We start from the raw sequence: 22482 nt of genomic DNA, 5'->3' as shown, positions 1-22482 counted from the left end.
GGGAGTCAGATATTCATTGGTGGGTAGTTGGCTCCTGTTTTTAACCTCTAACCACTCATCGATGGTCTTAAAAGAAGCTGGCTCCCAGCGGTCAGTTCAAAGAGTTGGCTAATAAAGCCGTTGTGTTCACGAACCACACATCACTGTCTTACAAGGAGTTGGCTCTCGTCGTTCACTTAAAAGACCTGACTCATAGAGCCATTACGTTCGCCAAGAACCCATCACGATCTCGAAGGGAGCCGGCTCTTGATTGGCGGGGAGCCAGCTCCATTTGTTTACCCCAAAGGTTGTCTCATTTAGCCATTTCGTCCGCGAACGACACACAAAGACGGTCAAGCGGGCATGGCGACGATGTCAGAATTGGATCCTCGGCTGCTCGCTTGACGGCGGGCGATGTTGTTTTGGTCGCCCGCCTTCACCTTCACCCGCCCCGCCGCTGGCTGCCAGGATGCGTCGCCACCCCGAAAAGGAATTCCCCTCTTCGCTTCCTTTTCAGTGGCTTCCTCCATCCTCCCGCACCGAGGCGCCTCGGGGCCGCCTCGCCGCTGCTAAGCTAATAGCGTTAGCACGACTGGATAGCAAAACAAGGTGAGAGAAACTGCTGCACACACGTCACAAATGTCCTTAAAAAGACACTTAAAGGGCACACACAATTCGGAATGCATAGTTCTAGTCACTAATACAAAAATAGAACCGAATTCAAAGTGTCTTTCTTGCCATTGATGACAACGTAAGGGACATTGTTTACAACGTGAATACTACGATAAACAGGTCAGAAAAGATAAAGCAACTCTTACGAAAATAAAGGAATATTGTGATGAATAGACAATATTTCTAAGCTAATGCTTGGAGACTATGAAGGAGCGATCGTGCCATATGTAGGAATAGGTAGATAAATTCAATGTACAATAAATGCCACATAAATAAACAGAAACAACACTAAATCACGTAACACCTCACCATATGACATGAATGCAATTAATTCATTTAAGTCAAGTCATATTTATTTGTATAGCCCTTAATTACAAAGAGTCTCAAAGGGTTGCAAAGACCACAGATTATTGCAAACCACAGACTATTATGACACCATCCCCTGATCTAAAACCTACATGAGGGCAAATAATGCACAGATATTGTCAACATAAAATATAGGTTATTCATATGCTATAGAATAGAAGTGTGTTTTAAGTTTAGATTCAAACATTTCCACTGAGGTAGCAGATCGAATCTTAGGGGGAAGAGCATTCCACAGCACCGGGGCCCGAATGGAGAACGCTCTCGAACCTGGGGATTTCTTCATGGCTCTTGGGATCACTAGTAGAACAGCATTTTCAGAGCGAAGGGTCCGGACCGGAACATAGGGGGAATTAAATCTGAACGATATGAGGGAGCAAGTCCATGCATGATTTTGTATACTACCAACAGAACCTTAAAATCACACCTTAAGCTAAGAGGGAGCCAATGCAGGTTAGCTAAAATCGGGGTCACGTGATCAAATTTTCTCGTCTTAGTTAAAAGCCTCGCTGCAGCATTTTGTACCAGCTGAAGGCTCTTGATTTTGGACTTCGGGAGACCGGAGAGTCGTGCATTACAGTAATCGGACGGGAGGTAACAAACGAGTGAATTATGATCTCCGCATCCGACTGAGACAGCACAGGGCAAATTTTAGCAATGTTGCGAAGATGGAAGAAAGCTTTTCTTGTAATATTCTTAACGTGTGTTTGAAAGGACAGATCGGAGTCCAATATGACACCTACATTTTTGACTGAGTCACTCTGGGTGATATTACATTTGTCAATGTTCAGAGCAGTTTTTGAGAACAAGACACGACATTTAGATGGACCAATAACTAGCATTTCGGTCTTTTCAGAGTTAAGGCGCAAGAAGTTGAGTGACATCCATTCTTTTATCTCAGTGAGGCAGGCCTCCAAATTTCCAGTTTAGTGTGGCAGATTCCTCCATCGGAAGATATGGTTGAGTGTCATGCAATGTCGTATTTTTTGTGTATTTTGAGTTTATTTTGTCATTTCATTTGTAATACATTTGGGTTTTATTTTGTTGTGTATTTTGTCGTATATTTTATTGTGTGTTTTATCATTAGTTATTTCAGCTATTTTGTTGTGTATTCTGTCCTTTTTTTATTCATTTCAGCATTTTCGATGTGCTGTATTTTAGAATGGGGCACTAAAACATCCATCCCGACCCAGGCCCGCGGGAAATGAAGTTCTACCCAGCCCGAGTACGATCAATTAACCTGATTTTAAGGACAGAGCTCAAAGAAAACCTGAATTTTATGATTTTATTTGTGAGAAGTAGGGGTGATTTTCAATTTCCCGGCCTGGCTCGTGCTTAGGATTTTACCTTTAATTTTTTTCACAACAAAGTTTTATTCGAATGAGGAGGCAACCAAGTTGCCTTTTGTTTGATCAGTGATTAACATCGACTCCTCATGTTTTGCCTTCCTCTATCTGGAAGCAAGGCATTGCATAAGATTGGTGCACTCTTTGACAAACCAATTTGACCCGCCCCCTCGTTTTTGTTTGTTGTGACAAAATTCACGACCCTTGTCAAATGTGATTAGAAATGATAGAAGAATTTTGCATGATTTTTCTTGATTTTGTTGTCATTGTCAGTGATTGGGTGTATACCCTGCCCCTGGCCTGTGGCCCCACCCCCTGGAGTGCAAAGTTCACCACGCCTCATACCATCCCGCATACCATCACCGCTTTTGCCGGAAGTTTCCAGGATCTGCAAAAACGTTTTGGCTCTTCCCCCATTTGTGCTTTTGTGGTGAGTATTGCTTATTTATATTTATTTTTGTGTACTTGGAGCGGTTGTTGATCTCATATGCAAAAAGATAAGAGAAAATGTCTTGCAGCTCAACTTTCAGACGCTTACCATCAACATGAGTCGAAAGGTCGCCTAGCGTTCTTGTAGACTGCCCATCCACTCCCAGTCCAGGGAAAATGTTTTTTTCCGTGACTGCTCCAATCCAGAAAGATCAATTCTGCGATATGTAGAAATAAATATTTACAAGTAAATGCCATAGAAATGAGTGAACACATAAATTGATCACGTAATATCTAATTATCTGACATCAATGCATTTTATTAATTTATTTAGTTATTTATATATGCATTTTATCATTAATATTATCATTTATTTATTTTAGTATTTATTCTACCATGAATTTTGTCAAGTATTTTGCTGTGTGTTTTATTTTATTTTTGTATTCACTTTATTGTGTATTTTGTCTTGTATTTTGCAGTGTATTTCAGTATTTTGACATGTATTTTCTCGTGAATGTTGTCATTTGTTCCTGTGGTTTGCCATGTGTTTTTTTCATGTATTTTGTTGTGTCTTTTGTTATTTATTCAGGAAAACTGTGAAGTCCTTTTTTCCTGTATTTTGTCACATCAAAATGTTATTCAAATTTGGGGGTAGGTCAAATTGCCTGATATTTTTTGATCAACAAGTGCAATCCCTTTCTTTACTGATCAATGCAATAGGTGAAAGGCTCAGGCAACTGGGACACCTTTTAATTTAAATAACATTTTGTTGTGACAAATTACTCACAAAACAAAAATACATGAGAAAATTCATGATAAAATGTACCACAAAAACAGGACAAAAGAAGGACTGAAATAAATGCCCAAGCTTTTACCCTACTCGACTCAGTTACTTTTTGGAAGAAGTAGTGAGGAATTATTTTGAATTACTTTTTTTAAGTAACGTGCCCAACACTCATTATTTCGCCATTTATTTCTGCATATGGCAGTATTGCTCCTCCAAAGGTCACGCCCTCCGGCATTGACACCTTTTAACCAATCCATTGTCTCGCCCAGAAAAAAGGCTTAATGGCCTCAAATGACATCCAAACAAAAGGCAAATTTCTCATTTTCAAACGAAGATCATATGTCCTTTGTTGAGATCCTAAAGTCTACACCTTTATGAGTATAGAGGGGCCCCTCTTGATTTCAGCATACATTCGACATTCACTTTTCTAAAATACTTCTTTTTTCGACCTAAATTACAGCAAAATCCTAACCAAAATGGTATTTTTATTTATTTGTTTAACCTGTGACAATGCAAAAGTGAATGTACTTGAGGAGAAAGATGTCTTTGGTAATTGGGCAACGAGTGGGTTGAGGTTGGCATTGCTTGTGTGGATAACAACTTTTTCTCTTTTTTTTGACGTGACTGATCTGCAGACGGATGGCGGCGTGCAGACAAGCTAGCGCGCGAGCTAGCATGCAACAGCCTTGAGGGTGCTAATTAGAGCTCGGCATCGTAGTCCGTCCCCCAAACCTCTTCCCCTGTCCTCTGAGATGAGTTGGCTTAGCAGGTTGACTCCTCGTGGCCCCTCTTCCCGTTCGGGCCAAGGGGCCGACCACCAGGAGGGGCCCCCGCCTGCTGCAGACCCTGAGACCTGCCTCATGGTCTTCGATAACCACTGGAGACAAGTCAGTGCTTTACTACCATTACCATCCATTTTCTTCCTAGAAAAAAAGTCTTCAATTTCTTTCCTTTTCAGGGAGAAAGTAAGACGCAATTATTTATTCTGCTGGTACTTATTTGGGAAAAATAATTAATCTAGAACATGTTTTCTTCTAGAATAATTTTCTTTTTATGTTGATGCTGCATAATGAGAAAGTGACACTTGATTATCTAGCGCCATCTGCAACATGCCTTGATAGTTCTCTGACTTAAAGTTTCAGTTTTTGACAAGTTTATAGTTTCATGGACAGTCAGTAAAAAAGAATACAAGACCTCAATTCATTTTCAGCTTGCAATAACAGGAGAAGAATGTACAAAAAAAACATAAGATTTAGAACATCTGTCTCAAAGGACCAATTGTTAAGATAATAGTGAAACATACACTTAAAATAAGTAAAGAAGACATTAATTTTTAACTTGCAAATGGAACAGTAGTGGACTGTACAATTATTCATATCGATACAAACATTCTAACATGTTCTAAAAGTCCTCCCTCAGCCCTTCCAATGAAATCTCTTAGGTTACAAAATCAGATCTGCCCTAGAATGGCCAATGTTGACAATGATGTAAACAGTGTCAAGAGAAGAGTACAATATAATTATTTTTATTGTCATTTATACTAACACAGTGGGGCAGCACGGCGGCGCAGTGGTTAGCGCTTGTGCGGCACAGTTTATGTCATGGGAACCTGTCGTGAGTTCAAATCCAGCTCCAGACTTCCTGTGCGGAGTTTGTATGTTCTCCCCGTGCTTGCGTGGGTTTCCTCCGGGCACTCCAGTTTCCTCCCACGTTCCAAAAAACATGCATTTCAGGTGAATTGGCCGGTCCAAATTGTCCCTAGGTGTGAATGAGGGAGCGAGTGAGTTGTCTGTCCCTGTGTGCCCTGCGATTGGCTGGCAACCAGTTCAGGGTGTCCCCTGCCCACTGCCTGGAGATGGCTGGGATGGGCTCCAGCCCCCCCGTGACCCCAATGAGGATAAGCGGTACGGCTAATGAGACTAACACGGTGAAACATTGTGTGCAGCAGTATTAGACATTGCAGTCCAGGGTAAACAAGTAGTATTGTTAAATTAGATTAATAGATATATATTTTAAAGGCTTTGAGAGTAATAAAATGTACAATAACAGTAAGCAATGGTAGTCAAAATAACGAACAATCCTAGCAAAAGATTCTTTATCGAAAGCGAGCAAACACATTTTTTTTTTTTTAACTGATGATGAACATGAGTATGATTTGGATATTCCCTCAATCCTGTTTGTGCCGTCACTTCTGTTATTGTGGTTTAGTTACTTAGAGCATCAATTAGCTGGAAAAAAAGAAGCTAATGTGCTAAGTGTGTGCCCCGCCTTTCAGTTATCGCGCATCCTGGACCAGAAGGAGGCGTCGCCATCGCGTTCTACAGACGACCTGATTGCGGTGAGGAACCACACGGACCAGATGTTTTGCCTGCTGGCAGAAGAGCGTCCTCCTCCCGGCGGGGCTCCGACAGGGGGCCCCATCCTGCAGATGGTCGAGCGCGAACGGGTGCTTGAGCGCCTGCTCCTCTGGCACCTGCATCGGGCCTCCGACGTGGACAGCCTGGCGGCCCTGCTCAAGCTCTTTGAAATGCTGATCGGGCAGTCGCCGCAGGGTCTGTTGCACCGCTCTGCTGTCCTGCGCCCGCTGCTGGGCCTGGTGGAGGCCTGCGCCCAACCCCGGAAAGGATGCCCTCCTCCCCTGGAGAACAGCCTGGTGCTGCTCCTGAATCAGGTGGGCATTGTAGTATATTTAGGAAAAATATTATTTTCATCAATAATCTTAATTAGTTTTAAGAGGAGAACTTAATTTTGTTTTGAGTGTGTCTCTCCTTTGGAGCAGCACACCTGTTTCTTTGGATATTGATATCAGGAAAATGGCTGACAAACCTCATAATCTAAATTGTGGCTCAGCTCTCAATGTAACTGACTTCTTTCAAGGTTATTCATATGTAAATTAAGAAACACACATTCAAATGTTCAAAGACATTCGAAACACAACTCTTTGGACCAATGTTCCCTCTAATTTTCCACGGGTCTGAGCGTTCACACAAAGTCGGTGAGCAACACTTGAAACAACAGTGAGCAACAGCAACCCTAAGTGTGGCAAATAAATCATTATCAAACATGTCCAAAACTTGACATCACGTTAAATTTTTCCGGCAATGCGAAATTATTTAGTCGGTTGAACGATACACAACTGTATTTAATCACGTTTTTTTAGTGGACGTACAATGTTGGCAACAAGATTGACTTGGTATGATTGGAAATTATTTGAATGCAACACAAACTTTTTCTTCTTTTTCCCTGTTTTTTTTCTAATTTTTTTTTTAATTCCTTAAAAAAAATCTCATTGTGTTTATTTTTTCCTAGCTGTTACTTTTTTTCTTTTTGTTCTCTATTTACTTTTTTCCTTTGTTTCTCTTCTTTTTTCATTTTTTTTCTGAATTTTTCCTTCTTTTTTTCCCAGCTTTTTACTACTTTTTCATTTTGGTATTTTTTTTCTTTTTTGTTCTTTTCCCCAATCCTTTAAGTCATGTTGTGCATAATTTTGCATAATATTTGGTCATGTCGGGATGTAAGAAGCAAAAACAACCTGAAGAGCCGTTTAGGACCCGAAAGAGCCTGTTCCTTTTAGTGAGCCGGTTCTCGAAAAACTCTACTAACTTTACTCAACTTCGTTCTACTTCGACCTTGACTTCCAAATACAGCATTTAGAAGACAACGTCAGGGGAACCCTTGTATTTTTACCTTCATGCACTGTAACCTTGTCTTAATTAGCAATTTCGAGCTCTGATTTTTGTGAGCTGACTAAATTTTCTTGTGCTTTTAGGCTGGGTAGTGCGCAATTGCACACACACGCAGCTTAGAGGGAACATTGCGCTGGATAGATTTTCTTGTGCGCTGAGAATGTGCGGGCAGTGCACGATTGCGCACACGCACAGCTTAGAGGGAACATTACTTGGGACTAAAGAATAATGGAAAACAGAAAGAGAGAAAGATACACTGTGAAGAGGGAGGAAATTACTGATGAGTTTAAACTTTGGAAAACAAAACAACAACAAAAAGAACTTTTAAAGATAAATTTTCTGTGCAGAAAATGGAGTGTAGCAATTGTGGAGTCCAACGGACTGGCTTAGACCAGAATCACAGCATCTGTAGGCAAAACAAGCTATAGGTGACTTCTGGCAGCATGTGTTAGTAGTATTTACTATAAATTTGTTCACCCCTCGGCTTTCGGGCAAATATTTGATTCGGTCCTGTGTCTTTTTGACTTTCACATGCCCGTTTTACATCATGCTGACTTGTTTTCTGTCAGGTGTGCGCGAGCGTTTCCCGCGAGCCGGTGCTTTTAGAGACGCTCTTCAGTGCGGCGGAGCCAGGCTCATTAGAGTCGGGCCCGTCAGACCTCACAGTCTTCTCGCTGCTGGTGCCGTTCATCCACCGTGAAGGCGCCGTGGGCCAGCAAGCCCGCGACGCCCTGCTGCTGCTCATGGCTGCCTCCGCCACCAACGCCACCGTGGCGCGCTACATCGCCCACAATTCCTACTTCTGCCCCGTAAGTACTCATCGTGCTACCTCACCACCTCCACTTGATTCATTCAAATACCTCCCTGCCTTCCCCAGGTGTTAGCGACAGGCCTGAGCGCACTCTACTCGTCCCTGCCCCGCAAGATCTCAGCGTTGGGGGACGATTGGCACGCTTTGCGGCGTGAGGACTGGATGGGAGAGTCCTCACTGGCGCTCTTCATGAACTCACTGGAGTTTTGCAATGCCGTGGTGGAGGTGGCGCACCCTCTGGTGCGCCAGCATCTGCTGGACTACCTGCACAACGGATTCCTGGTGCCCGTGGTGGCTCCTGCCCTCCATAAGGTAGACCCATTAAAAGTGAGAGAGATCTTTGAGCTTAAACCAACAACCGGGTTCTTGAAGACTAGACTAGTAAATTGAGCACTTAACTGAAACATTAAATCTTAATGTAATTGTGAGCCTCTGAAAAGACCTCAAGTTCTCCAGCTAAGGCACACTTTTTATGCTATTCATTTACTTGTCTGGCCCCCGTCAAAATGTTTTTTTCTACCATGTGGCCCACAGCTTAAAATAAGTTTGACAGCGCTATTTTAACCCAATGCGGCCCACTGGTCATAAGCGTTCCTACCCCTCCTGCAGTTCCATAGCCTAGGTTCACACTGCAGGGAAATCTGTTTTTTTGTGCAAAAACACGACCTGTATTCGATCTGTTAAAGTCAGTCTAAACGGCACACATCCGCTCCTTTCACACCAGACCCAGGCCATTCTCATATGTGGTCCTGAACCAAAAACATACCTGATCTTTTGGAATGCGACTTCTGTGTGAACTTTCGAGATGCTTCAATAAAACTTGCACGTCATCGATAGGCGGTAAACATCACTAGTCTGCCTTCAACAAGGCGGGAGGAAACTGATGAATCAACAACGTCGGTGGAGTGTCATGAAATCACACATTCATGGAAGATGATAACTTGTTTATTTTCTAACTCTTGGAACAGCCAACATCACTTACAACTGTATTCACAACATGTTGCCTGACATTGCTTGAACAACAGTGGCGTTTATTGATAAAGCGATAGTATCCTCAGTTTAGTGGTAGTTACAAGATTTACATTCAAATCACACAACGTGGAGAGCATTCAATATGGGGAAAGCAAGGTTTGGATTTAATGTATTTTTCGGGGGACAACACTCCAACGTTAACATCCATAAGTAATTTCGCAAACATTCTTTTGCAAACTCTCACATTTATGTGTGCAGTCATCTACAGAGGAGATGATTGCCAGCACGGCCTACCTGGACCTTTTCCTGCGCAGCGTAAGCGAGACGGCTCTTCTCAAAACCTTCTTGCGCTTTATCCTGCTTCATCGTTTGGATGACGGCGACTCCGTTTTGGACACGCTTTTGGCACGCATCGCCGGCAACGCCAGGGTGAGGATTGGCTTATACCCAGCGCGCGGTGAAAGCATCTCATGTTAACTTGTCTGCGTTGTGCAGCTTTGCATGGTGTCGCTGAGCCTCTTCTGGACGCTCCTGTCCTTCCACTGCGAGGACGTCATGCTGCAGCTGGTCCTCAGGTAGGCACGTGCTGCCAAGGGTGGTGAGGGCAAGGCTTCTCACAGGTTCCTATGCCGTCCCCTAGGTACCTGCTGCCGTGCAGCCACGTCATGCTGAGTCAGCGCCGCGCCATCCGGCAAAACGACATGTACGGAAAATGCGCCGACAAGTTCCTGTCGCTCATCCCTGAGTGCTGCCGGACCACCACGCGAGACGAGGATATCGTCTTTAAAGTCAAAGGTGAGCACCCAAGTCTTGAAGATGCCACAATTTAGTAAATGTCCTAACTCGAGGCTGTTGCCAGGCAGCCACGCGGTAGTCGTATTGTTTTCAGGAGGAGCACATTGTGTTGTGTTTTGACCGCGCGATGATCACTTCATAAACTAATTTGAATCAAACAACTGGCGAGTCCTACATTGCCTCACAATCTACCCACACTGTTGTTGTGATCAACCGGCAGATCGCAATCGACATATTGGGTACCCCTGCCTTAACCCTAAACCCTCTAAACAGTGGGCTATCAACTGGTCTGACTTGAGGAGCTAAAATTCCACCATAAATACAAGCCACCACCCAATTTAAGAAAAAAAAATCTACTTTTTAAATGTATTAAATTAAAGGATCATGCAGTGTAAACCAGAGATAGTAGTATATAACAATTTAATGCAAAAATATTACCTTTAGGGAAATCCAAACATTTTACTTCCATAGCTTTGACTTTTAGATAATGAAATCCATCTCTTTTATTATTTGCAGTATGTGTTTTTGGCTGTACTTTTCTATGGTGTGTAACGGTTGGTGTCCACCTGTATCTGCAGGGCATTATTGGCATTTACTGTTCAAATGTCGGGAATACACTCAGGGTGGTGCAGAAGCAAAGCGCAGAGTCACAGATTAGTAGAGAAAGCGGTGCTCTTTTATGTAGGCTGGGAAAGTAGGGTTGCGAGGCCACAGTGGTGATCCAGGAGCCAGGCAAAAGGGGTGGTGTTCCTGTAAACAAACAAAAGGCTGATGCGAGATTGCTTGGCTTGACACGGAAGACAACAAACTAGCACAGAGCCAAGGGGACAGAGAGTTTAGATAGTGTTGAGGGAGAGTCGTAATAGGGAAGAACTGACCACGTCTGTGAGGAGAAAAATTCAACCCCAAATTAAGTGGCCAAATGAGAAAAGGTCGAGAGAGATATAAAGTGATCTACAGCGAAACAATACTACGAGTGCAGTTACTCATTTTCACCACCTGCCACATCAATTTAATGGCTGTCTCGAAGGGGCTTATGTAAATTATAAATGTACCTAGTCTTTAAGGTAAAGTAACTTTGAAGGTCTAACTTAAAATGTTATTAACAATACATTTATTTTTGAAAAGATACAGCATGTATGTTATTAACTTTATAAAAGAAAATCCTCGATTTTCGGGATATTTTCTAAATTCAAATCTTTGGCACATAATATGGAAACACTGCATTGCAGTGACGCTGAGCTGTCAGTCCACAGATTGTCGACAGGCATTGTGGGAACTGTAGTTTTTGGTCAGTTTTAAACCATGTATTCCCTTGTTGCTCAGCCACATTAAGCCCTAGCCTTTCACATAAAATGATGTGGTTGGCCACATCTGGCCCACACGCCATTAGTTTGACCCATGTGCACTATTGCTGTAACACTTTTAATGAATCTGTCTTTCTCCTGCCCATATTAGCCAACGCCAGCATTGAGTCGCCGGCGCCGCTCAAGCCCAGCACACCGTCGCGCTTGTCCTTTTTCATGCGCCAGCAAAGCGCCCCGGGGGTTCCCCTTGGCTCGGAGTCCCCACGCTCCGCCTCCCCAAGCGTCTCTGCGCACCCCCCACCAGAATTTCTCGCCTGGGATTCAGGCTACCTGGAATACCTCAAGGATGCCCGCCGTGCCATCGAGCTCAGCTCCTGGGCGTGTCGAAACTGGTCGGCACCCTACGACAGCGAAAACCCCTCCCCGGGCAGCGACCTGCTGCAAGCCCCTTCCCCGCCCCTTGCTGTGTCTTCCCAGCCCTCCACCCAGCAGAGGGCGGCGTTGGCCCGGGCCCAATGGAGCGCCTCCGACCACGACAGCGGCGAATGGGACGTCCACTTTGGCCAGAACGACTGCATCAGTCTCACGCCGCGCTCCAAAAAGAGAAGCCTTCGACTGGAAGCGGTGCCAAAACCTTTGCCCGCTCTGCGGCCCACCCCAAACAAGACGGCCTTGCACAACGGCACCGCCGGACCAGGCGAGGGGCCGGACCGGGACCAAGAGCTTGAGGCCAAGAAGGCCAAGCGCAATTCCGAGCGGCAAGAGACCAACGTCACTACCCCAACTGCGGTGGAGAATCTCATTCAAGAGATTCTGGAACAGTCTCCCGGCGACGGGGAGGGCATCAGCGTTGAGGCCTTTACCAGGGAGCTCAAGGAGCTGGAGGAGCAAGTCACACCACCCGCCAAGGCCTCAGAGGCGTTCCCGGGTCGACTCCACGAGGACCCGCCGGAGGAACTCCAGGATGAGGCTTCCCAGACGGTCGTCTGCAGTCCTGCCAGGCCTTTTCAACCGGCGCACGGAACATGTCACCCCTACACGGGTAAGAACCTGGCTGCGGCCCCGGTGTGAATCAGTGTAAGGGCGTGTTAATGAGAAACATTTGTTAGTTTCAGTTTCTAATATAGGAGAATAATTCATCTTAAATGCTGCTAAAAAAAAGACACATTAGGTCAGATGTAGTCTTGAATGATCTGGCCAGGAAAAGCAGCTGAAATTATTGGTGGAAGGCTAATATATACAAGATCCAGTTGTATATCAGTTTTACCAAGAGAAAATTAAAATCTCTGCACATCACCAAACTTGGAAAATCGGGGTGTTTTGAAGATCAGTGGTTTCATGACCGGTTATATAATTAACCAACTGCTCTCTTTTAAAAGAGCACTCATGGTTGACTGGTTTTCTCGACAATACTAGTTATTTCATTTAAAAATTAACTCTGTTATACCCAAAAGTGGTGCAATACTCCAAAAGTATATATTTAGTCACAAATAACCGTATATACTCGCACAGAAGCCGACTCCCTAAAACCTCTTTAAAACAGCCACATCAGAAAAGAAATATAAGAAAAGTTGTACATAAACCTATGGGGGAAGTGAACCCTTTAAATTTCTTGGCTTGTGCAATTTTGTTTGCAAACGAACACTTTGCAGACATTCAATTTTGGCTTTAAACTACTCAAAGATGTCCTCCATTTCTTGCTACTGTCCTAGACATTCTCTTTTTTTTCTTTAGTTATGATGTGTTGCAAAAATAGTTTGACCAAGGAAATGACTGAAATTCCGGCACACTTTAAAATTCTGTATTCACGTTTTACCCATTGATTTTCATTGTTCCTGTATAAGCCACGCCCTCTCCCCAAGCACTGCCTACTATTTGCTACGGGTGACACACAACCAAATATGTGTACATAAGCTGACCCCATGGTTTCTGTATTTGATTTTATAATTGTAAATTTGACCTAGATGCTCATATATACAGTAAGGAGAATATCTCCATTAGGAGAAATTCAGTGTTCTTGTACTCTGTGCTTGAGACAGCACCACCGTAACTCTAATAAGTTGTACTGTGTAGATTGTTATAAACATGACCACTCTTAGCTAATGACTAATGAAGTGTTTGTGACAATAAGATATCAGCGATGCAAAATTATTCAGCAGTTGAAGAAAATCACAATTCATGATCTGCATTTAATGAGCCACGCAGTAACGCTCCATGTAGCAACGACAGTTGAATGACATCCACCCATTATCTGCACCGCTTACCCTCACTAGGGTCGCTGGGGTGCTGGCGCCTATCCCAGCTGACTTTGGGCAGTGGGCAGAGGACTCTCCCAACTTGTTGCCAGCCAGTTGCAGGGCACACAAATACAGATAATCCACTTGGTCATTCACACCTAGGGACATTTTGGACGGGCCAATTAACCTGACATGCATGTTTTTGGAGTGTCGGAGGAAACTGGAGTGCCCGAAGGAAACCCACGCTAGCACGGGGAGAACATGCAAACTCATCACGAGGAGGCTGCAGTAGTTGGAATTGAACTCTGAACGTCCGCACCGTGGGGCTGCGTGCTAACTAACCAGCCGCCATGCAGTTGAATAACAAAATTTTTTTTTAAACGCATTATATTACTCATTACAGATAAAAAATGTATTTCCCAGAGCATATTCCTTCTTAATGTGTAAGTTCCAACACTGTAGGGCCGCAACTAATATCTAATTTATTAGTTGACTAATTATTGATTATTGAAATGATGATTTGAATAATTGAATAATTTTGAAAACATTTTGTTTAAATTTAGCATGAACTTGACTCAATGATGTGGCAAATGACAATAAACTCTAGAAAAATTGGTTCGATGACAAATGCATCTTTAATTAAACATACTGCAGATTTGTACATAAAAAACATTAAAAATCCCTATCTAAAACCAATTCGACACATTGCTCGGTCAGTAGAGATTTAGATCCATACTTAAACAAATGTTTTTTTTTCAGGGACAGGCTAATAAATGATGAAATAAAATCAAGCTAACGTGTTTTCTTCCTTGTAAACTAACAACAGGCTCATTAGCAGCAGTAGAACAATAAATACAACACATATGATGTGTATTTGGTCAAATATATTGAGTGGTCAACTGCAATGTCTGTAAAAGAAGAGCTTAACGATTCTCAACTGTCCAAATTGATGCTTTTAACAATTGACGTTTGTCTTACTGAGGCGAGTCAGACTGTGTTTCATTCAACTGAGTTACTGCTGTGATAAGCAAGGTCTGCTTTGCTAACTTTGTAAATAGTCCTTTAATCTATGCTAAATTGCTCCCAAAATATACAAGTTTTGGTCCTTAAGGTTGATGCCAATTTTGTATGTTAGCGCTGGAGACGGAGATGCTATTGCGCAAAAGTGACTTTCAGAAGATTAGAATTATGTGTGATGCCTCACACTTTTGGAAGAACCTGTGTATTGCAAGATCCATTGCAGCCTGGGCATTCAGGAAGGGTGATTACCTCATGTGAAAAATATTGACACACGTATTGATCAGATCTACAAATATATTTGCGATTTACTCAAGATCTAAAATTCATATGTCTTGATAAATGCACACACAGGATTAAAAATCTCATGTGGATTGCAGATAAATTTGTGGCTCTGCAAAATATATGCTTCACACTGGATTTCTTGTTTGAATGGTACTGGAAAAATGAGTTAATTGGCTGAGAAAGTTCTTGAAAGTGCTTCAATTTGGCTATAAAAAATGTGTAGCGGACAATGGAATTCAATCATATCTATTTTCGATTTTTCTTGACATTGTCGACTAATTTTTGCAGCTTTTGTAAGAAACTGCCGGCGTCCTTGATTCTGATATTGTTGCTTGATGATGTGTGCAGGTCCTCTGATGGCGGCACTGTTGTCCAAGATGGAGAACATGCCACATAATTCTTTGTATGTCAACATTTTGCTGACAGGCACGCTGGCACAGCTAGCGTGCTACCCACAACCTCTGCTGCGCTCCTTCCTGCTCAACACCAACATGGTCTTCCAGCCCAGCGTCAAGTCTCTCATCCAGGTCAGTACAAACTAGGGATCTACCGATATGGGTTTTTCAGGCCGCTACTGATTATTGGTATTGAGACCCCATTATCAGTCGACCTCTAGAAATAACTAGCTTGGACTAGCTGTGTCTGTGATAACAAAGACGTGCACATATTTACTACTGCGCCGAAAGAAAACGCCAACGAGGGCTACCTGTCGTAAAATGTGAGCCTTATGGGAAACCATATCGTGGAGGATAGTGCCATATAGCAACAGAGACGTGAGAAGTCGTTTTTGATTTTGTCATTGTTGGTTGCCCCAGTAACAACGCAAAATTGCATTTGCTTGTTCCTCGAAGATTAAAGGAATCTCCAGTCACTGAAAAATGATTCTGAGAAGGAATTTTATCGTGTTTGATATATAACTCCCTTTTCTGTTCAGTTTAGAAAAAAATAACCTAATTTAGAAATTGAGGACTCGATTTGTGAGTGAAAAAGTTGAAATATCATGAATATGCCAGAAATTGACTTAAATCTCTTTATTGACAATGATAACAAACATTCATAATGACATAGTGAACTTTGTTTGGGAAGAGATTAGACGTGCTCTTTTTGTTCTTTTTTCTTTTGTGGATTTTTAGGGGTTTTTTGGTAGGGTTTTTGGTAATTTTTGGGGTTTTTTGGCCCTTTATCCCTTTTCTGAGGGAATGTGATTTGGAGTGTGTTTATGGTCGTTTTTATTGTCTATTTTGGTGTTGGTTGGGGTTATTTTTTTTTTGTCGTTTTGGGCCTGTAGGTCTTTGTTTTTTGGATAAGTTTTTGGATATTTTTTTTGTCTTTTTTTTTTTTCCTTTTTTTTTTTAATTGTTGGTTTGTTTGTTTGTTTTGTCGGGATAAATAGGCAGAAATATTTACAAGATAAGTAAGTCAAAATACTGACTCAAGTCGTGTCCAACCTCAGGCTATGTAATATTTGAATTGTATTTGACACTGAGCTAAACCACCAAAAAAGAATTGTCACCAAAGGGGACGTGTTATTGAAGCCTTCATTTCCTTGCTGTATAGTGCAAACTGCAACAGTAGAATACAATGCATTGAAACTATTTGCCCCCAAAATTTGCGAAAGAGTACATACACAACCCAAGAACTATTGTTTCGCTACATTTTTTATCTTAAAGCTCAAATAAAAACAAAATACTTATGTATAAGACATCGAAATGAATTTATATTCACTATTAGCCTTGTATTATGTTTCAAATGCAGTAACTTATTTATTAAAGAAAAAGGATTGCCTTTAGGGCTTCACATGAATAACCTTGGCATAAAACAAGAACTCACTTCCCCTCTAGAAGAGCGTCTGAAACACTTTCATAAATGTCTTGGAAATGTGGAAAAGGCCAGCTTGCCGTTTTCCTCTTTTTGCCTCTGTTTTGAATAATACACACTGCCCTTTTACCTCTGCGTCCGCAGATCCTGGGCTCGGTAAAAAACCAAATCGAGGCCTTCGCCGCTTGCCACGAGGACTTCCCCGTCATGCTGAGGAAGGCCCAGATGTACTTGGCAGCCCGAGGGAAAATGGACTGGAGTGAGACCCCCGGGGGCGTGCCCCCCCTCAGACGATCGGATTCTCTTGGTAAGCCATGTTTTTCGGCGCCGTCCGGCTCTGGTGCAGATGAACAAAAGGAATCTAAAAGCATTTTTATGCCACATTTTGTCGTTGATGGCGACAAAATATCATCTGAAGTGAAGTGTATAGTTTATGTGCGAGTGCATGTTATACGTAAATAAATACGGTATACACCAGTGATGAGCAATCTACAGCCCGCTGAACAGAAATGGTCAAATTTGGCGTGTGTGCGTGCTTGCACACAGTATATATACATACACAGAGGTTCATCCTCTCAACAAAAAAATACATTTAATTTAAAAGTAGATTAAAATAATCTACGTAAAATCAAATGCTTTAATAAACAATAAAATAAAAATAGTATACATAAATAAAAGATTTAAGCTCATGTAGCACATTTAAAGCCCCACCACTTATCTTAATAGGCTCTGCAAGCAGTACAACAAGCCAACCCATGAACTCGAACAAAGGAGACATTGCATATTATAGCTGGTGTTCTAAGGGGAACATGCTTTTGATGTAAGGCCAGGGGTGCTCCTCCTCTTCAGTGTTTTCATCGTCGGTATCGTTAAGCAACATTTTCGATCTGTTTTATCCGTAAACAAAATTTCCACCGCTGAAGTTGAATTTGACGAGGCTGCTACGTTCGATTGGTTAACCATGGTAGAGCCTGGCGAATTTCTGCATCAAAATTAATGCACCTTAGCGGAGACAGACAGACGCATACTGACGTGGAGGGGATTTGTTAAGTAACGAAGAAACAACTTCAATTTTGCCTAATGTAGCAGAGTTAAAGTACCGTTTTTTTCTTCACAAATTTACTCAATTCAAAGTAAAAGTATAGGGATTTCAAAGTACTCCTAGAAGTACAAAATTTCCCATAACTTACTCAAGTAAATGTAACGGAGTAAGTGTGCTCCGTTACTACCCACCTCTGTATACATATATATATATAGACTCTGTATACTGTATACACCCCATTTTCACGGCCATAGTGTGCGTATGCAGATAATGAATGAATGAATGAACTACAGTAATACTGTAATATAGAAATACTACTACATTACTAAAGTAATACTACAAAGATGAAGATAAAGTTTTATTACAAAAATACTGTTATGGAAATATTACATAAATACTACAGACATACTACCAAAAAAACACTAGACATACTTCAAAAATACTTTTACATAAATACAAAAAAAAACAATAACAGTAATACTATAATGCAAAAGTATGTCACAAATACTACACAAAAACTACTTCTAAAGAATGATGACAGAAACACTTAAAAATGCAACAACACTAACACTACGAAAATGCTACTGACATACTACAACAATTGTACTATGGAAATGCCACGAAAATAATACAGGATTGCTAGGAAAATAAGACTGCAGAAATCTTACAAAAATACTCCAAAAACTGCTACAAAAATATTCAAAAATATTACTATAGAAATACTACAAAATAGTACTGAAGAAATGCTACAAAAAATATAAACATGCAGGTACAGTAAAATATAAATACTAAAGAAATACTTCAAAAATACTTCTACATAATTACTACACAAATACTACAGATATTCTACAAATATTCTACTATGGAAATACTACAAAAATAATGCAGACATTCTATGAAAATAAAACTGCAGAAATGTTAAAAACAATAATACAAAAACTGTTGTGATACTTAGAAAATACTAGAAAACAATCAGGTACTTAATATATTATTTAGCTTCGAATGTTAGTGTTTTAAAACAAACTTTCCAAAAATAATCGATTTCAAAACAAATACAAAGAAATATAACATTTAGATGTCTGCATGTATATTTGTTCATAAATAAAAAAAATGCGATAGGTCTCCAGGATCGGCCCCTTGGCCACATTTTTCATCCCGATGCGGCCCGCTACTCAAAATAGTTGCCCATCCGTGGAATATACGGTCGTTCTTTTTGAAATGAAGTAACTGGTAAGTGTCTTTTGTGTTTTTCTTCAGTAACGCGGGCAACACCAGTGAAAAGTCGCAAGGCGTCCCTGAGCGAGCTGCTGCTCGGCCACGCCCATAGCCCCGCCCACAGCCCCGCCCACAGACGCAACGCCGCCCAGACGGCATTGGCCCACGTTCGGGTGGGCGGGCAAACCCTGCACGGCGCCTTATTCGGAGTTAACTCGACCTCCACTTTAGAGAAGCAAGCCAAAGCTCTTCGGGTCAAAAACGCCGTCTACTGCGCCGTCATCTTCTGCGAGTTCCTCAAGGAAATGGCCGCCCTGGCGCAGGAACACGCCGTGGCCGTGCCCTTCGATCAATCACACGCAGAGGAGTAGGGGACCCCCGCATTCGGGGGGAGGGGCTTAAGATTTTGCAGGACCGGCCTGGATAAGACATTCATTGTGAGGAGCAACAAAGACTCCTCTGAAGGATTGATTCATTCATGTTAGCAGCTAAAGTTCAAGTTTGTTTTTTCTGTCTCTTTCTACATTTTTCTCTCTTTTCTTTATCTTTCTGGATTGATATCTTTACTTGTCCCGCTTTCTTTTGCACTCTTTTTCTCTTTTTCTCTTTCCTTCTTTTTCACTTCATGTCTCATTCCTCCTTTGTCTGTTTATTTCCGTTTCTCTTTTTTCCCGTTTTCAAACTTTTCTCCTCCCTCCCTCTCTCTCTCTCTTTCTGTTATCTGTTTCTTTATCTTTCTTTCACTCTCTCTCCTTCTGTCTTACTTTATCAAATTTCCCCTTCTTTTTCCTTTCCTTCTATTACTCTTTCCAATTTTGTTTTATTTCTTTCTGTCTCTCTTTCTCCCCCTTTTTCACTCTTATTTCTCCTTGTATTTCTCTTTTCTCTCTTCCTTTATCAGTTTCTTTTTCTGTCTTCAAGGTAAGATCTTTTTGTAGTTGTTGTTTTAATTTTCTTTGTGGAGGATCTGTACATCATGCACTTACTTTTAGACTGCTGGATTTTAGACTGCTTTTTACTTCTACTTGAGTAATATTTTTCTGAAGTAACAGTACTTTTACTTAAGTTACATTATTTTGATAATTCTACCATAAAGCTTACCAAACCGGTAAACTCCAATCAGGAAATCCATAGACATTTTCGTCCGAGTCGGGCTGGGCTGGATTTTTGGGACCCGATCTCACCTCTCTTGTTTCTATCCTTTTTTCTTTCTTTCTTTCACTCCTTCTTTTATTTATTTTTTATTTATTTTTTTGTCTTTTTTTTTTCTCACTCCCCCTTTCTTCCCTACTTTTTCTTCCTCTCTCCATCTTTTTTCTTTTCTTTTTTCTCTATCTCTCTTTCCTGCTTGTTTTATCAGTTTATCTCTATTTTTTTCTTCTTTCTTCCTCTTCCTTTGTTTGTCATTTTCCCTCTTTTTCTTTCTTTTTCATCCTTAATCTGTTGTTTCTTTTTCTTTTCCTTTCTTTTTTTATTTATCTTTCTCTCTTTTTCTTTAATTCTCTTCCCTGCACTTTCTTTCCCTCTTTTTCTTTATCAGTTTCTCTCTTTGTCTCTTTCTTTCTTCCTGTCTGTCTTTTGTTCTTTCTTAGATATGTTTCGGAGATGGGCGTCTGTGCTCAGACCCACGATAGCACTAATGTAAAAATGTAAATGGTCCTTTTTCCTTTGGAAGAGACGTCTGTCACCAGTCACAATGCAAAACACTAACAATTTCCTTCCTGGGATTATTATTATTATTTTTTTTTTGAAAAGCTGCTCGACACCAAGCGTGACTTTAACTGACAACTTGACTTTGGACTATTCTGCCTCACTTCAAGGTCAAATCCGGGACTGAACTAGTCCAAGACCAGTTCTATGTCGGATTAGAGTTCTCGGGGCCAGTCAAGGAATTTTTGATGCATTTTTGGATCTTTTGGGGCCAGTAGAAAAGCACTTGAGACCAGTTCTGGTCTCTTCCCTATTGGTCAGTTGCCATTGAAGCCAGTTTGTCCAACCAGGGCCAGTTGGTAGCAGTTTTGGGGGGTCAGGATGGTTTTGCACGCTCCCCTCCTACTGGATTTTGGTGCTCACAGCCAACAAGGCCCTTTTTCAAGGGACAGTGTGTATTATTTAGCACCACCTAGTGGTAATAAATTCTTTTTTTTTCTTTTTTTAAATTACTTAAATTTTTTTTAAAAAATGCATGAAATAACTAATGAACCTGGATTTGAGATATTTTTATTTGACATGAGGCTCACCTATAAGGACCTGACATGATTGCTTGCCATCTTGCTGTCAATGGTACCCCAAATTAGTAATATTATTTTTTTTTCAATGATTTTCGCTTTCGTTATATTCTTCTTTTTTCTCTCCATTTTTTCCTGTTTTCTATTTTTTTTAATGCAGATTTTTCTTTTCACTTTCTTCCTCTATTCTTTTTCCTTTTTGTTCATTTCTTTCTTTTTTGATGTTTTTTTTCTTTTAACTTTTTTCTTTGAGTATTTTTTTCACCTCTTTTCATACTTTTGTTTCTTATTTTTAGATTCTTTCATTTGGAAAATGCTCGGAAAAAATGAGAAGACAATGTTGCAGTTTGTCCGCTTTGCGTCGTTTGTATTCTTTCTAGTACTTTGTGACACTTGTTACATTGACATCTAGTGGTCAAATATTACACATTGTCCCTTTAAAGTCACACCCTCTTTCTTGCGTAGTCGGGTTATGGCCGCCAAGGGCGAATGTCTGCCAATCAATGTTTTGTCTTCCTCGTTTTGTCTCCTTTGTCATTTTTTTCCAGATGCCAACAAGATTCTTTTTTTATGTGAACAGGAAAAAATGGTGCATTTGACTCTGCCCAAGGTTCTGTTGGTGCCATGGTTAACCACCCATCAAAAGTTACTTCCTGTTTGCAACTATGTACAAAAAAAATCCAACAAACAAAACCATCTCATGAGGACTGACAAGGAACGTCTGTACCTCTATTTTCTGCACTATAAGGAGCACCCCCCAAAAATAGTCTTCTGTCATATATTTTTCATTTATAAGGTACATGGACTTAGAGCTAGGGTTGCGTACAAAATACATTTAAATTTAAATGATTTAGAAAATGGAAAATAAAATAACATCTGGTTGCACCACAAAATTAATTTTAGCAACAAACACAATGAGTACGAGGGCACTCAAAGACTAATCTTTGTTTCTCAACGGCAGAGCAGTTACCATATGCAGTATTATTTAACACCAATTCCAACAAGGTATGTACAAAACGTTACCATAAACAAAACAATTCATTCAGAAAAATCACAATGCGATTTGCAATGAGTGTTCAAAGTTCTGCGCTTCTCTTCCATTTAGCAACGAACAATAAACATGTTAATTACAAGCGGTCACTTTCATGTTTCTCAAAAGTAGAAGTTACCATATGCAGTGTCATTTCTTTATAACAATGCATTTCCAATTTTATTTTTTTCCAGTAGGTCAGGCAAACTTTTAAGTTTCTGGACAATTCAGGATTTTTAGGTGCACCTTATTGTGCAGAAAATAGTAATATTTTTTATGTGATTGTCATTGCACGTGTGTTGGTTGGGAAAAAAATAGTCAGAAAAAAACACTAAAAGGAATGTTTGTATTAATTTATAAAGTCTTTGTCAACAACAAGCTCCGGTTCTGATGTCTGATCTTTTTAAGTCAATTCAGCGATTCCAAATCGTGGCCCTAAGTAAGCCGTAGCGACTGCTATTGT

General features: G+C 41.0%; 1 protein-coding gene across 2 annotated transcripts; it reads left to right on the top strand.

The window, feature by feature from the left end:
* The first annotated feature begins 315 nt into the window (after positions 1-315).
* Positions 316-22397, top strand: fhip1b (FHF complex subunit HOOK interacting protein 1B). Of its 2 annotated transcripts, none has more exons than XM_088352640.1 (13): positions 316-588; positions 2634-2790; positions 4212-4463; positions 5852-6247; positions 7832-8071; positions 8140-8385; positions 9304-9474; positions 9541-9620; positions 9686-9840; positions 11299-12189; positions 15035-15213; positions 16649-16811; positions 18804-22397. In XM_088352640.1, the coding sequence occupies exons 3-13, from the start codon at positions 4329-4331 to the stop codon at positions 19130-19132; spliced, it is 2985 nt and encodes a 994-aa protein (XP_088208766.1). In that variant the 5' UTR covers positions 316-588; positions 2634-2790; positions 4212-4328; the 3' UTR covers positions 19133-22397. The 2 variants fall into 2 exon arrangements, with proteins under 2 accessions (XP_088208766.1, XP_088208767.1); XM_088352641.1 differs by lacking the exon at positions 316-588 and adding an exon at positions 1869-1973.
* Positions 22398-22482: the final 85 nt, after the last annotated feature.

Source organism: Urocampus carinirostris, chromosome 14 (assembly GCF_059441175.1).
Source record: "Urocampus carinirostris isolate Australia breed hairy pipefish chromosome 14, RoL_Ucar_1.0, whole genome shotgun sequence".
Lineage (NCBI taxonomy): Eukaryota > Metazoa > Chordata > Actinopteri > Syngnathiformes > Syngnathidae > Urocampus > Urocampus carinirostris.
This window is presented reverse-complemented; position numbering and strand designations above follow the sequence as displayed.